Here is a 17,195-nt window from a genome sequence, read left to right as displayed (position 1 = left end):
CTTAATGACTTGTTTTTGAGAATTAAATGAGATCATGAACATGAAGTGCTTATTAGGAGGCCCTGCACATAATGGGTAGTAAATAAGTATTAGCTACTTAAATCCTACTATTACTAATATAATTCCTGATGTTGCTCCTACTACTATATTTCTATTAATACTTGTTATCAGTCCACTCCACTATTCAGAACCCTTCAGACTTTCCATTGCTCCAACCCCACCCTATTCTCCTTACTTGACTATTGCCCTTACCTACGTTTTCCCAAATATCCAAAATATGTTTGTATTTATGTCCATCCTGGAATTTTCTCCTGCTTCTCACCTATTAAAATCTTACTTAGCTTGAAGTGCCAGCCCAAATGTGTTTTCTCACTAAATCTTTATCAGTGTACCCAGTTAAAATCAATCCTTCACACAGCTATGCTCTCAAATCCCTTGGTTTTCACCTTTATAGTAACACTTTAATTCATTCTTATCTTATTGCTGTCTACAATTCTCTCTCTCTCCTTGCATTGTAAGGTATTTGAAATACTTTCTTGCTTATCTTTATCTTCTCTTACTACATACAATCCTCACCAATGAGCACAAGTCTTTTCCACATGGTCACTACTCAATCAATATTTGTTGAATTAAATTGTTATACAGAATTCTCTAGTAGCATTTCTTTGCTAATAAAATGAAAATTGATGGTCATATAGATAACTCTGAGGCAATATGAGACACTGAAATGTTCTCTAAATTATCAGATCACATTCAACATGTTTTAGAATTGTTTTTGTAATATTCTGTTCTTTCAGTAGTTGGTCAACCATAGATGGTACATTAGTTTGCTAGGGCTGCCTTAACAAAATACCACAGACTGGGTGGCTTAAAGAGAAATTTATTTTCTCCTGCTTCGGGAGACTAGAAGTACAAGATAAAGGTGCTGGCAGGGTTGGTTTCCTTTCAAGCATCTCTCCTTGGCTTGCAGATGGCTGCCCTCTTGCTGCTTCATCACATGGTTGTCCATCTGTGCATGTGTACGCCAGGGGGTGTCTGTCTGTCCTAGTCTCCTCTTCTTAGAAGGACATGGGTCAGGTTGGATTGGGGCTCATCCTAAGAGTCTTATTTTGAGCTAATCATCTCTTTAAAGCCCCTATATCCAAATAGTCACATTCTGTGGTACAAGGTGTTAAGACTTCAACACAGGAATTTTGAGGGAACATAGTTTATTCCATAACAAATGACAACTCCTTTTTAACCAGGATTTTTGATTAACAAGAAAATCTCATTTCCTGATTATTAGTCCCCCTCAAAATATAACATATGGTCCTATAATTCTCCACAAATGAAATCTTAAAGTAATAGAAGAGAATAGCTGTGGAGTACTTTGTATTGCTTATTAGTGAGCAAAACCCCCTTATATTCTTCATTTTCTATTACTTCTTATGGTTTTTATTGTGGATATTTTCATTGGATAAACTATTTGCAATAAACAGTAATAGTACCAGTAACAGTAATATTAAAAATGGCTGGCCTTAATTGAACTCTTCATATCTGATGGATACTACCAAAGCACTTCACAATGCATAATTTCATTTAGTCAGTGTAACCACTCTAAAAAATCTGAGACCTAGGGAGGTGTTAAGTTTCCCAAAGTCAAACACATAGAAAGAGATGCTGTCTGTTCCTTTCAGCTTGTCTCTCGTATGGGTCAGAGTCTGTTTGATGCTCAAATCCATGTAGTTGATGAATACGCTATGCTGCCACTCAGTGATGACACTAGTAATAGGATGGGTATAGGGTGGCAATTCCTTTGGAAGAGAAGCAAGAGAATTTTTCCTGAAGCTGATCTGGTGTAACAAAACTCCTTTTGCATGTTGTGTATTAATCTTAATGGTGCCTAGGGGCGGGGGGCCGCTAAGAGAGAGAGGGCTAAACCCTCCCAAAGCATCACTTGGTTCTACAGTTGCTAACAGTCCACAACCACAAAGGGAAAGAAGTCTGTGTTCTAACATAACTGTGAATGAAAATTCACTTTTGAATTCCACCTATTCTGGAAAAACAGAGTGGCAAGAATCCAAAAATATTTCTTTGCTATTTTAAAGTAGTAGTCATAGCCACTAAGTGAAGTGCGTTTAAAAGATTTCAAAAATACTCAGCATAAATGCTGCATTTCCAAGAGTTATATTCCAGTGAATATAAGACAGCTCACATAAGAACAGAAGGGCCACAGGCTCAGCTCCACATTGTGGTTGCAGCCAGTATCGTAATCTCAACCAGTAATAATAGAGCAAAGACTACATGAAATCCTATGTTTCAAAATTTAAATTGTTCTAGTACATGTACACAAATAATTCTATGGTTTTACTAAATTCTTTTAAAATAATAACACTGGCATAGCCATTTTTACTTGGAAAACCTCAGAGAATCATGACAAGATTCCTCTATAGTGGTGAACTCTTCCATTATTATTTCCTTGCTTAGCTCATCCCTTCAGTCCTCTTTTACTTCTCTTACTGTTAAAAACAGCCTCAAAGAAGAATGATTACCTTCTACATAAATGTTTTGTTAGAATAATTACCAGACTCAAATGGGGCTCTAACTCTATCCTTACCTGACTTTCTTTTTTTTTTTTTTAAAGATTTTATTTATTTATTAGAGAATACGAGCTGGGGGGGGGGGCAGAAGGAGAGGGAGAAGCAGACTCCCCGCTGAGTAGGGAGCCCAATGTGGGGCTCCATCTGGGACTCCAGGATCATGACCTGAGCTGAAGGCAGACTTACCCAGGCGCCCCATTAGCTGACTAGCTAGAATAAAATAGAGTATATGTTTGTTTCATCATCCTGTTAACAGGCACACCTTAATTCCAATTGGGATAGCTCTTAAAATTTTGTTGTTTATAATTTCTTGCTTTTGACTTTAGTTAATGGTCCCTTGCTATGCTTCCCCTGTGAATTTCATCCAGTAACAGTGACCTACTCATGCCCCTCTCAGCTAATTTCCCAGACATCATGAGATTTCCAGGATTTTAGTTGGAGTGCATCTGGTCATCCAAAATTGTGATTTTTAGACTTCAAACACTGAGATGTAAAATAACTCTTGAGTTTTACAGCTGTCAGAAGTGAGAACATATTGAATTGGTTTAAGCCAAAAATATTTCATCTCCAATTTGATTTACTGGATATTTTGGCTAGAAGTGCAGAAATGCCATAAATAGTGATTTACAGTGTAACTACATAAAAGAGTGCCATAATTCAGAACTATAGGATAGAGCATGTGATGAACTCTTGTTATTGTAATATGGCCAAATTAACAGCTTCTTCTCATTTAAAGCTGTTTGTTTTCTATGAAGATCACAGATGAAGGTCATTTGATAATGCAAATGACATTCTGCTTGTTTGATCATTCCTTCAAAGATGTTCAAGCAGAATAAAGCATCTTGTATCCTACTGACACATAAGCAAGGCTATACGTATAAGCATCCCAGACTTAAAAGAATTTCCTGTTAGTGTGTGCAGTTGCCAAACAGAAAAATATTAGGATATATTTTTAGAAGTAAATTTTTGTATTTAAATAATGGGTTGGATTGCTTTTTCCCCCAGAGCACTATTACTTCATTCGTAAAAACTCCTTTAAATTACCTAGGTTTTTAAATTTCCTGATTAATTGCCTCTAATACTTGGTTTTATGTTATATGAATAATTAAAACTAGTGGAAGTAAACCTTACTGCTTTTCACCTTGAAATACCTATTCCTGGAGTTAAGGGCTCCAAATATCACCTTCATGTTCACCATCTTCTATGTTGAGTCATCCATGTATCAGAGGCTCATGTCAGGTGTCACACAAGAGTTGAAGACTCCTCCTTCATTCCTATCCTTGCTCTTTTCCCCCATGTCCAGTCCAGTGTTTGCCTGGATTCAGATCCTATTATCTTTGTTTTGTACCTCTCATCCTTAACTTTCTGACCTTTGTCATTAGTCATTTGATTTTCTTGATTTTGTCCTTCAGGGTTTCCTAAGGCAGAGTTTTCCTAAAGGAGTGTGTTCTGGTGTACAAGCAGTGAATGGATTAGAATGGGTGATAGTGTGTCTGGGATGTGTGCCAAGCAGTAGGTGACCCCTTGATCCAGTCATCGACAGCTTCAGGAAGCCTCATTTCTTTGTTGTAGCATGCCACACAAATAGTGGCATTTTTAATGTGTGCCCTGACTGCCCTAGGGTGCTTATACCTGTCCTCTTGTTCTTGCTGCTTCTGGCTTTTTCATGTAAACATCTGAGCTGACCTAAGGTCGGCACTGGATGATTCCATTTAGGTGTGGAACCAGACGCAGATAAATCTGCCTTGTACTTTGGGCCCCTTCTCTCCCAGCCTGTTGGAGGGATTCAGGACCATAATCTCTTAGCTCTGCGGCTCCCACACTCCTTTACTCCCTCTATTCCCCTTCGCACTCTTGAAGCACTTCAGTCACTGCCACCCCTTTCTTGTAAACTTAAAATATTACTGCTCTCCTCCCTTTCCACACAGTCTAACTTCCAAGTACATCGATTTTAACACTGTCACCTCCCTGGTTCCTATCCATTCTGTCATACTTTTCTGTCAACTTCTAGCTTTGAATTAAACCTGCCATCCACTTTTTGGTTTTTGTTACAGGACTGCTGAGTGCCACTATAGACAATTAAACCACTGAATCACATTGGTACAACTAACCAAAATCTATCATTTCCTCTTCATTTGGACAGTGCCAGCCATATCCATGTAGCCCCATTTAATTCGCTAATCTACTACCAGAGTTTGCCCCAAATATCTACCACTCTTTTCACAATCCCTACTTTACTCCTAACCCTTCTAAAAAGATGGCATCACTGCTACTTCCCTGAGAAACGGGAAGCATAAAAGCCCTCAGACTTCCTATTTCTATGCTAATGAGCATGCCTGCATTCACTCTTCTCACCTATTTATGTAGATATAGAGGTAAGAGGTACAGATCATCATCTTATATCAGAAACCTCAGTGTTATCCTTGACTCTTCTTTTCTGCTCACTCCCCACACTTACTCCTTCTGCAGATAGAGAGGACTTTGCACTGGTCTTAGACTGATTTCCCCCCATCTCTGATCTAGAACTCATTCCCTTGTCCCAGGGACCATATTTTATTAATCACCCCCCCCCTTTTTTTTTTTTTGCCTTTTCAATTTCTTCTGTCTTTTGGCTTTTTACCCAGCACATAAACCTGCTCAGATCTCTCCCAATTTATGAAAAAGTTCTCAATAATATTTCCTTCTTAGATTTAACTATTAATAATTCCTGTTCTTCTCTGCCATTCTTTTTGAGAAAGACATCAGTCTTCAACATCTCCATGGCTTCATCATGCATTTGCCCCTCAGTGCATTCCAGTTTACCACCAAAACTCCACAGAAGTTATTTTTTTAGGGTTTTATTTTTAAGTAATCTCTACACCCAATGTGGGGTTTGAACTCAAAACCCTGATATCAAGAGTCGCATGCTCTACCGACTGAGCCAGCCAGGCACCCCTCCATGGAAGATGTTCTTGCTAAGATTTTTAATGACTTTCTAATTGCCAAATCCAATAGTCACTACTGTAAATTATTTTCTCCTTGACATGTTCTATGCATTTGGTTTGACAGGACACCACTTTCTTGGTTGTTTGCTCATTTAGTTAACAAATGTTGACCCATTGTGTTCCAGGTAGTGTAATAGGTGCCCTGAATACATACAATGACAAGCAATATAAACATCATGCCTGCCTTTTGAGAGCTTACCTATGTATTGTTTATTTTTTAGACTGTGCCTTTCAAGTCTATTTAGATGATTCCTCACCTTTCAAATAAACCCTTAGATGTTGTTGGCCATTAGGATTCCCTCCTCTGTCTTCTTACACATTCCAGGTCATCTCCTAAAATAACTTACCCAAATCTTCAGCAACTTCTATTTCTCATGTTCTCATGACTTTCAAATGTTTCTTCATTCCAGACCTCATCATGAGCTTTAATTTCCTATTTCTAAATACTTCTTATCCAGAGTTTCCATTTTCAATGACTGGCACACAGTTGTATACTAGAAACTTGGGAATGATCTTTGACTCTTTACCCACTTCCTCTTATTTTAAATCACATCTCAGTGTCAAGATACTCTAAGATTATGAATCTTTTATCCTTAACATTTCTGACAGCCATTTTCTCTTCCCAGAATTGATCATCCCTTTCTTTGATAATATTAACACCAGAAATACTGGGATTTTTAAAAATGACTGCACTGACATAACACTGAAAACTTACAAAACAAAATATTTTTACCCTCCTCAGCCCTTTGCATTTGTTTTGACATATTGTAACCTTTAATTAGGTTGGCAATATTAATTACCTTAGAGAATATCTTTTAGGGCTTGGATAAATCGGTTCACAACAAGCAGATATGGTGCTCTTAGTAAATAATAAAAGTACCTTGAAATAAGTTTAAAAGTATACTTTTTCCCCCAGTCTGAGATATAATCATTTACTTTCTGTTCACCTGAAGGATTACTAGAAACCATTTAACAGTCTCCTCTAAGTTAACCAACTGTCGAAAATAATGTATTTGACGAGGTATTGGAGGTTTTTTAGCCAACTTTTGATTATCCTTGGTAATGGATCAGCATGGATGAAAGACATTCACAGATCATTTTAAACTGTCTTTTTAGCCAGTAGCTATAAATTCCTTGATCACTAAATCCCTCATGATGCATGCTAAAAAAGAGCAGAAAGGTGTGTCTAGTTGAATCTCCTTTTAGTTCTCTATTTCCGATGGAAATAGTAATAATGAACTGATTATGTATAATAATAACTACTGACTTTCTATCACTAGATTATAAAGTAAGTTGACTTTTTTTTTTTTAGGTAGAAGAAATTGGATCTGGTCTAAGCAAATGCTTTACTGAAAGTTTTCTTAGATTTGGCATGTGCTGTGGAATCAGGGTAAACAGTAGTAAGTACCCAAGTGTAAAATGTAGGGCGGGGGTGGGGGGCAGTGTTAGGCAAAAAGGATGAAGCAAGAATCTCAGTTACCTCCCAAACTGGTTAGTTAACTTAAAGATGATTCTCACCAGTACTTAATTTTTCCCCCAAGAGTCCTCTGAGTTTACTTTTCCTGAAAGTCTTACTTCCTTTGCTTTTCCTTGAAAAAGTCAATTAATTCTTAGTCTAGCAAAACCAAGTAGAAAGAAATCAAGCGAATAGAAATTGACATTTAGAACACAAAAATTTGACAAACTGGGTCAGACAAAGTTAATCGCTTAATGAATGGCTTACCCTGAATGGTCTAATGTTCCATGTTGTCACCTGAGTTCTGGTAGGGACAGTGTGAAGGAGCATTTCCACAGTAGTGGTTCTCCATGATGCTGAATTCACCACATAACAAGTGGTTAGGATAAAGTCTCTTAGCAATTAATACGAGAGCTATATTTCTGAGAATAATTGATAGTTACACATTGCATTGAAAAGCTGCACTATATAATAGGTGTGATAATACTGTAAGAGAAACTTAGAAATGTTAGTGGGAGTGATATTCCTAAGGGAAATTATTCAACTTGAAGTAACTTAGGCTTGGTTTTTCTTATTCAACAATCTAAATGTTGTTATTAACACATTAAATTGGTGCTTTTCCCACTACACACATTTAACAAATACAGTTACTTTGACTCTTTTCCTTAGAATTTATAAAACCAATTAAGAATATTAGGAATTTGAGGAAATGACTCTTAAAATCTTAAAAAAAAAAAAGCCCTTTTGAGAGCGATTAGAAAACTATCCTTTTGTATATAATTAGAATTCAATAAGATCTTGACTATATTATATGTTTTACTTTGAAACCTAATCATTATATGAGCAGTAGTCTTCATCACACAAAGACTTATTTGAAAACATCAAAGTTATTTTCTGAACACAGTATTCTGATGATACTTAGAATTTCTTTGCACCCCATTGCTTCTCATAGTTCATACTTCTACAAAATTATTTCTACAAGGCCAACTGATTTTATATTGATCTATTTTAAAATATGAATGAGCTACACACTGAGGTTTTGAAACACGTAAGTAAAAGGAATTATCTCTGGGGGATGGATGTGTGGGGAAGTGAAGCAGAAATTATGCTGGTAAAACTGAATTCTGGACATTTATTTCTAAATATAACCATATATAAAAAGGAGGAGGAGGAGAAACACTTCCTAACTCATTTGAGAAGGCAGTAATTACTTGATATCAAAACTAGACAAAGACCTTAAAGGGAAAGAAAATGACAGACCAATATTCCTACGAACAAAATCCTTACCAAAATATTAGCAGATTGAATCCAACAGTATATTTTTAAAAGGATAATATATCATGACCAAGTGGGGATTATTTCAGAAATGCAGCGTTGTTTAACTTTCAAACGTCAATCAGTGTAAATTATCATGCTAACATAATGAAGGAGCAAAACCAATTATCTTTATTGATGCAGAAAAAGCATTTGACAAAATTGAACATCCATAATAAAAATTCTGAGGAAACTAGGAATATAAGGGAACTTCATTATTCTGAGAAAAGTTATCTATAAAATCCTATAGTAACCACATAGTTAACCATGATGCCTTCCTAAATCATAAAGAATTTCATAACCATAAAGCATCAAAATGCTTCCTCTTTGAGATAGGAAACAAAGCATGGATAACTGACCTCACCACTTTTTCAGGGTTGTACTGGAGGTCCTAGGTAGTACAATACTACAAGAAAAATAAGAGTTAAACAGATTAGTAAGTAAAAAAGTAAAAGTTTTTAAAACAACATGATTATATGTATATAAAATATTAAGGTATGTACAAAAACACTACTAGAACTAATATGCACCTTTAATAAGGTGGAAGAATATAAGGCCAACATTAAAAAAAATCAGTTGTGCCTGTACCCTGGTAATGAACAATTGGAATTTAGAATTTTAAAATTATTTATAATAGCATCAAAACCATGAAATACTCAGGGATAAATTTAGTAAAATATGCACAACACTTACACTCTGGAAACTACAAAACACTGCTGAAGTAAATTAAAGACGACCTAAGAAAATAGAAAAATATATAATGTCCTTGGAAACTCACTATTGTTAAGATGTGAATTATCCATAATTTAATTTACAGACTCAATGAAATCCCAGTCATTCTGGTTTTAATATTTATGATTAGCATTGGCTGTTTTCTTGAAAGTGTTATCTATGATATATTTAGCACTTTTTATTTATAAGTAATTGCTGAATCAAAAATTTATTAATGTGTAATACACATGCACACATATGTGCTTGTATATATTAAATCCAAATAAGATGTGAGCTGAAAAGAATGCAGATTTTTGTTTTAGGTTAATCACATATACTATATTTCAGTGCAACTTTAAAACTTAGAAACCTTACAGCAACACAGCTTATTTGACTGTGTAGATAAAGGAAATGAATTAGACTAGCACACCATAATAGGACATGTTGGAAAAGCCTGGGTTTAAATCCTTATTTACATTTGTGTTATCTTTTGAAGTTTATCTAGTATCTTTAATCTTCTAGTTTCTCATCTGTGAAATGGGATTAATCACTCCTTTGATATCATGTTTTGCCCAGATTTAATGAGATAATGTACATAAAGCATTTTAAATAATGCCTTCCTTTTAGTAAGCACTAAATAGTTGGTAGTTTTTATTATTGATAATGATAATGATCTATTAAAGGCAGTATATATTACATTATATACTATAGAAAATACCCAATGTTTGCTGCAATTAATTTATAAAAACTATAGTATGATAGATGAAAGCACATAACTTTCTCACATGAATTTGGTAAGGAATGTTCTTACCTGTTCAAGATAGCCCCATGATGGCCTCAAGTTTATCAGAAGTGTAACATATATCATAAAATGGATTTGTTAATTATAATACTTCATAACAATTTAGATCTGTTAAAAATAATAGATTTCCTTTTTTAAAAAAAAAACTGTTTCAAGGCCTATAAAGGCATGCAAACATTTTGCAAATATTCTTTTGACATTACAATTCATTTCTATTGCCCCAAAATTGAACATACACAAAATTAAATCATACATCTATATCAGTATATAGAAGTACTAATATGCTGGCCATACTAAATAAGCATTTAATACTGAATTTGCTTTATTCTTAGAATTAATGGGTGGGCCTTTGTTTTTGCTTTGTTGTTGTTGTTGATCTTGTTGGTTTTGTTTTGTTTTAGATGTAGAAGGAAGTAGAGGTTGAAATAAATGACCAAGTAAGAAAGTCTAGTATCCAATAAGTATTGTAATCTCAAGTTAGAGTTTAAGTAAACCCATCAACACTGAGAGTCTACAATAAGGGAAAAGATAACCTAAGAGGTAGTGATACAAGGAATTGGAGATGGGAGGATTCAGGGAAATATTTCTAGTAATCCAGCTGGCAGGTGGTTATTGATCAGGAGACCCATTCATGGATAATGTCTGAATACTGGACAGTCTTTGTGCCAATCTTTGTGAGGGATATGAGAATTGCAGTAGTTAAGACCTGTATATTTAGAAATATGTGATTCACCAAAGTAAGGTGGTAAGGTAAAGTAAGGTAAGGTGAATCTACAAGGCTCAACAAATCTACAAGTTGACAAGTATGTGGAAAGGTGTGTGTGTATGTGTGTGTATGTGTGTGTTTGTGTAGGGATGAGGGAGGAATGGTTCTTAGAAAAGTGACCAAAGCTGAAACTTCAATTCTGTGGATTAGAGCTCTTGGATTCAAAAGGCTTCAATTAGGAACAGTGAGAAAATCAACCCTGGGGTGCCTGGTCCAGGTCAAGCTGGAAGAAAAAGAGGCTTGGGAGTGTATTCGTTTTCTGTGATGCATAACAAATTACCACAAGCTCATATTTTAAAACAAGTCATATTTATTATCTCACAGTTCTGTGGGTCAGGAATCATGACTGACTTAGTTGGAGCCTCTGTTCAAGGCCTCTCAAATAATTAAAGTGTTCTCTGGGCTGTGGTATTATCTGGAACTCAACTGGGGAAGAATCAGTTTCCAAGCTCATTCAGGTTGCTGGCAGAATTCATTTCTTTGTGGCTGTTTGGCTTCTTACTGGATATCAACTCTTGGCCCCCACTGGGTCATAGAGGTTACTTTCAGTTCCCTAATATGTGGCCCTCTCTGCTGGCAGTTTATAGTAAGGCTGTTTGCTACTTTGGGACCAACAGGAAAATTCCTTACACTCCAGCATGCTAAGACAGAGTCTTATATACATAGTGTAATGTAATCATAGAAGTCACATCCCATCACTGTTTCCACATTCCCTAGATTAGAATCAAGTCACAGGTTCCACCTGCACTCAAGGGGAGGGAGGCTGCTTAGTGACTGGAGATTATGAAGTTCCATCTCAGAATTCCTCCTACCACATGGAGTAAGCTCAGTGATCTTCCTAGGGATAAGAAGCCCTAGGTCTTAATATGTGACTTAATAGTTTGGGCCCCATTTAATGGGTTATTAGAAATGATAAGTACTTCAAAACTCAATTGGGACTGGCACAAGTCTAGGGCAGAATCATTTCTACAACTGATATCATCTCTGAAAACAACTGAAAGAAGCTTGGGAGAGCTGAGGCCAGAAAAAACAACAGGAAGTGTAGGGATTATGGGGATGGGTAAACATGATTTTTTCAGTGGATACCAATTTTTATCAGCTTGGTATCAGACCAAATAAAGGCTATCACGAATAGGGGCTTTTAAATCTTCTCACCTTCACTGCCAGTCTATTTGACACTTTGCTGACAGCTGTCACACCATCTCACCCTTCACTGGAAATTCATAAAAACAATTACCATGTCATTAAAATTTACTTAAAAATTGGAAATTCAAAATATTCTCAAAGTAGCTCAGATGGACACAAGGCCATAGACTATAGACTATCCAGGCATGTGATGATGAAAGCTTTCTCTGCTTTGATGTCTGTGAAAACCTGTGAATGAATTGCAAACATTATAACTTTGAATTAGGCAACAGCTTAAGATGAGAAGGGTGTAGTGGAAAGGTGAGAGCAGAATACTGGATACAGTGTGCATTAGTTGTGGTTAAATTTAACTATCTATAACAGACCATCCATTTGGCTTTCTCCCATTCCTGAAAAATCCAGAACATCTTCTTTCAGCCCTGACATCCTCAGAGCACAACTTTCAAAGACAGCTGAAGTTGCAATGTCAGTTTCTATGACTGCTGAGTTTCTGATGCCAGCCATCACTCCTGAATTCTAGAAAGGATGAAAGGGGAAGGCAGTGGGAGGTAGGGGAAAGAGTATCCTCTCAGTCCCCTCTTAAAGATCCTTTGTGGAAGTTCCACCCATTAACTTCCATTTTTATATCACTGGCCAACCTTCGTAACAAGGGAGGCTGGGAAATGCAGTCTTTACTGGTTGCCATAGGAAGAAAATCAGGGTTATTGAAATAGGAGAAAAAATGTTGGTTATACAAGTAGCAATCTCTCCAACATAGTACAAACTATGATCTTTGTAGTAGTGTCTGAACTCGGAAAAGGCTTATCTGTCCGTCCATCCAGCCATCCATTGTTTTATAATTCTGTATTTTAAAGGTTAAGTTACAATGAAATAGTACAATTTATATATTTAGGGGTAACTAAATTGTAAGTATTAGCTTTGTAAGACAATATTAGCTTATGTTCTGTATGAAGACATAATATCTCAAGACTACATAATGATTGAACCTATTTATTTTATTGGGCAGCAGTTAGAGATGATGGATTTCTCTTTGCAGAGAACGTGTCGTCTTTGTTAGGCATTTTCCTAACACCTTATTTTCAGTGTATCTTGCAATTATATATTGGCTCTTCCTGCCAGTACACAGAGTCAGTGACACTTGACTCTGGAGAGTTTGGATAGGAACTTCTGTGTATCTTCTCTTGTGTTTAATTCCCAGGTCCTGCCATTCCATTCCTCATGGAATTTGAACAATGAATTCTTCAAATGGAAATGGCTGATGACTTATAATATTGAAAGGCATGAATAGTTTAACAGAGATTAACATACAGTGACATGTACAATTAGCCATGTTATTTTAACAGCAAAACATTTAGCCCTCCCAAATTATTAAATAAAAAACTTTTGTGCATACACTGTATAAGGACAACAGCATGCTTTTTTTTTTTTTTATTAGTTTCCTTCCACGTAATGTTCACAAGGAACTCTATTTTATCCTTTTGAAATAATTTTGTAAGAATTATCTATTTGGTCAGTTTCAGTGAAAATTCCAAACCATCAAATAGCACTTTAAACCAACAAAATATTTTGTTATAGTCCTATCGGAGTTTTGTTTCAAGTATCCGATGAGATAAATAAGCCATTTCTTTAAGTAGTAACATTTTAGTATAACATTAATACTTTTTTAGGTTCTCTGATGTTTGTGGTTATGTTGGTACTGATGCCATAATCCGTATGATTACTCAATCCACTATGATTTTATCCCTATCTGCTGTTGTCCCTGACATGTTTCCATTTTGGCTGTAAGCACAAAATACTTGTGAAATATTTAGCCAAAATCAAGATACACTATGTTTAGAACACTTGTCTGATTTATAGTCTAGAAACCTTGTCACAAAGAAATTGAAGTTGATTTGGCATAACTAGTTGGCAGCAAACTTGTACTTGCTTCTGGTTGATTTCATTTTCCCAAGAGCTCACTGACCATCTGTATAACAAACTTCAATCAAATTTCAACCTTTAAACTTTTTTGGATGTCTACTAGTTTTCTGATCTCCCTCAGGCTTTACTGCTGTCTGTTAGGCATCTTCCCTTGCATGTTCCTCCAGGGTTTCAAATGTAATACATGTAAAATGGAACTCATGTCAGTGCCATGTCTGCCTTCTAATTACCTATGATACTACCTCTTAGCTAATGACCCATTCACCCTCCCAGTCTCCCCAAATCAAAATCTTGGAGTAGTCTTTGTGCCCTACTTCTAATCACCTTTCTAATGCGTGATTTTCTGTCCACCCATGGTCATAATCTCAATGCATGTGTAATATTCTCTTACCTGACGATTATAGTCAACTTCTTACTGCTCTTTTACCCTCTCATCAACATTACACATGCCTGCCAGATTAATTTTCCAGAAGCACAGCTTATGTCATTCACTACTTAGCAATCTGCATGGCTCCCCATTAACTAATGAATAAGATCCAAACTGTTCAGCCTGGCACTTAGACACTAGTCTGGACACAGCCTTCCTTTCCAGTCTCATTGCTTATAGTCTCTGTGTCTCCATGTGCTCCTTCACCCTTCTTTCCCCCACCCCCATCTCTGATCATTCAGCAAGGGACATTGCAAATGTTGATGAAGTTTTTGCTGTTCCCAGTTTTGAAAAGCAAGCTCTGTTTTCTCCAAACATCTATATTTACCTTACCAAGGCACACGGCCGTCTGAAAGTCACAGCTATATTAGCATTAACTTTTGGAGACCGTGACCTCCCCTTTGCTGTGCCCACAGTATATGTCCTCTGAGTAAGACATCATTCATCTTTTCCTTATGTTTTGCCTCCTTAACTGGAAAGCATTGTTCTTAATGGTCTGTCTGACTAGGTTGTCTGTGTCTTCCTTTCATAATTTTGTTGCTTCAGTGTGTCTTGTCTCTATACTGTTGGCCTCCTGAAGTGCCCTACATTACTTTTTTCTATCATGTATTGCTGTACATCCCTCTGTACCCTTTCCCTCCCTGACCTTTAAAAAATTTAAGAACTTTTTTAACCTTTCAGACTGTATTTATTTTCTTTATTGAGATGAAATTCACATTAAGGTGAACAATCTGTGGCATTTTGTACATTTATAATGCTGTGCAGCCACTACCTCTATCTGGTTCCAAAACCTTCTCATCTCCCCAAAAGGAAACCATATACCCACTTACTTACTCCCCATTTCTCCCTCTCTCTAGCCCCTGGCAGTGATGAACCTGCTTTCTGTCTCCATGAATTTACCTATTCTGGACATTTCATATAAATGAAACCAAAACAATATATGACCTTTTGTGTCTGGCTTCTTTCACTTAGGACAGTGATTTTTGGTTTCTCTTTTGAGGTTCATCCATATTCATGTATCAGTACTTGATTCCTTTTTATAGGTGAATAATATTCCATTATATGTATATATCACATTTTGGTTATCTGTTCACCCACTGATGGATTTGGGGTTGTTTCCACTTTTGGCTATTATGAATAGAGATCCTATTGTATATTACTGAACAAGTATTCGTTTGAATACATACCTATTTTCCATTCTTTAGGACACATACCTAGGAGTATAATTGCTGGGTAATTCTATGTTTAACTTTTGAGGAACCACCAAACACTCTCTCTCTTTTAATCAGTATGTGTTCAGTCCTGAGTACCTTCTTGCAAAGGCTTGATAACATCCAAGAGCTCACATTTACTCTTCTGTATCAGAATGTATGTTCTGATTCACAGGCAGTTAAGGATCTAAATAATAGACTTAATTTCCCTTTCGCTTAATTTTCCTGGGGCCTTACTGAACTCTATCCTCTGCGGTTCTTTTTTTCTATATCCCATCTGATGTTCTCTTTTGTATCTGATTTTATCTGGGTTTACAACATCTTCATCCAGTGGACAAGGCTGCCAAACACTTTCTTCTTTGTCTCCTTGAGATTGTGTTCTGTCCTGCCAGGAGCCAATTATTCTAAAATTAGTCATCATCCAGAAAAATAAATTCTAGTCTATTCCTCTTTTTTAGCCAGCTATTCATTTGTATGTGATCTTTCCTTTTTTAAAGGCTAGTACTTTAATTGGAAAAAAAGAAAAAAAAAAAACTTACTCCTTGTGTATTCCAGGGTTTCACAAGTCTGTAGGGAAATAGTTTTATATTTTTACAAATATGTCTATCTCCCAGGGTCAATTATCAGAAATTGTGATAGCTGTAGTCTCCTATATTGGGAATACTTGTCCCAGGTAGGAAACCTAGCACCTAGTAGAGATAATGGTCCACAAGCATCCATCACCAGCACATGACCTCCTACTTGCTGGAGTCCCTATAGCTTTTCTTGTATCACTGCTGCTGCTGTTACTCCTGAAGGCCTGGTTTGACCTTTTATCATAAGAAACTGATTTCTGTCAAATAGTTCCAGAGGCTCAGAAGTTCTTCTGCTTTTTCCCCCTTTGCTAGGAAATTCTTTCCCACATCAAACTCATGACATTGGTTTGATTTGTGCAACATCCATAGGGCATCTTCCTCTCTGGATTATTTTCCTGTTTTCTCTAGGAATCGTCTATCCTTTCTAATAATCCAAAAAGAAGAGAGGCCTTCCTTAAGTCCTTTCATTTATTTATTCAATTAATATTTGTCAAGCCTCTACATGTGCCAGGCAGTCTTCTAGTGCTCCCTGCTCCATGGGAAGCCTGCTTCTCCCTCTCCCACTCCCCCTGCTTGTGTTCCCTCTCTCGCTGTGTCTCTCTCTGTCAAATAAATAAAATCTTTAAAAAAAAAAAATTCTCATATCAGTGAGGTCATATGATACATGTCTTTCTCTGATTGACTTATTTCGCTCAGCATAACACCCTGCAGTTCCATCCACATCGTTGCGAATGGCAAGATCTCATTCCTTTTGATGGCTGCATAATATTCCATTGTATATATATACCATGTCTTCTTCATCCATTCATCTGTCGATGGACATCTTGGCTCTTTCCACAGTTTGGCTATTGTGGACATTGCTGCTATAAACATCGGGGTGCATGTACCCCTTCAGATCCCTACATTTGTATCATTGGGGTAAATATCCAGTAATGCAATTGCTGGATCATATGGTAGCTCTGTTTTCAACTTTTTGAGGAACCTCCATACTGTTTTCCAGAGAGGTTGCACCAGCTTGCATTCCCACCAACAGTGTAGGAGGGTTCCCCTTTCTCTGCATCCTGGTCGACATCTGTCCTTTCCTGACTTGTTAATTTTAGCCACTCTGACTGGTGTGAGGTGGTATCTCATTGAGGTTTTGATTTGGATTTCCCTGATGCCGAGCGATGTTGAGCACTTTTTCATGTGTCTGTTGGCCATTTGGATGTCTTCTTTGCAGAAATGTCTGTTCATATCTTCTGCCCATTTCTGGATTGGATCATTTGTTCTTTGGGTGTTGAGTTTGATAAGTTCTTTATAGATTT

At 36.5% G+C, this 17,195-nt stretch overlaps 1 protein-coding gene across 6 annotated transcripts in view; it reads left to right on the top strand.

The window, feature by feature from the left end:
* IMMP2L (inner mitochondrial membrane peptidase subunit 2) overlaps window positions 1-17,195 on the top strand; it is an 862,490-nt gene that overhangs the window by 804,794 nt on the left and 40,501 nt on the right. For 5 of the 6 annotated variants that reach the window (XM_035020938.1, XM_035020935.1, XM_035020936.1 and 2 more), the window contains one exon: window positions 6,876-6,963. The exons of the other annotated variant lie outside the window; for it this stretch is intronic. In XM_035020938.1, coding sequence (XP_034876829.1) covers window positions 6,876-6,963 — 88 coding nt within the window. The remainder of the gene's footprint in view (window positions 1-6,875; window positions 6,964-17,195) is intronic. 6 annotated transcript variants of the gene reach the window in all.

This window comes from Mirounga leonina, unplaced genomic scaffold, assembly GCF_011800145.1.
Source record: "Mirounga leonina isolate KUSES-001 unplaced genomic scaffold, KU_Mleo_1.0 Mir_174, whole genome shotgun sequence".
NCBI classification, from domain to species: domain Eukaryota; kingdom Metazoa; phylum Chordata; class Mammalia; order Carnivora; family Phocidae; genus Mirounga; species Mirounga leonina.
The sequence above is the reverse complement of the archived record's forward strand: the minus strand, read 5'-3'. Positions and strand labels throughout refer to the sequence as shown.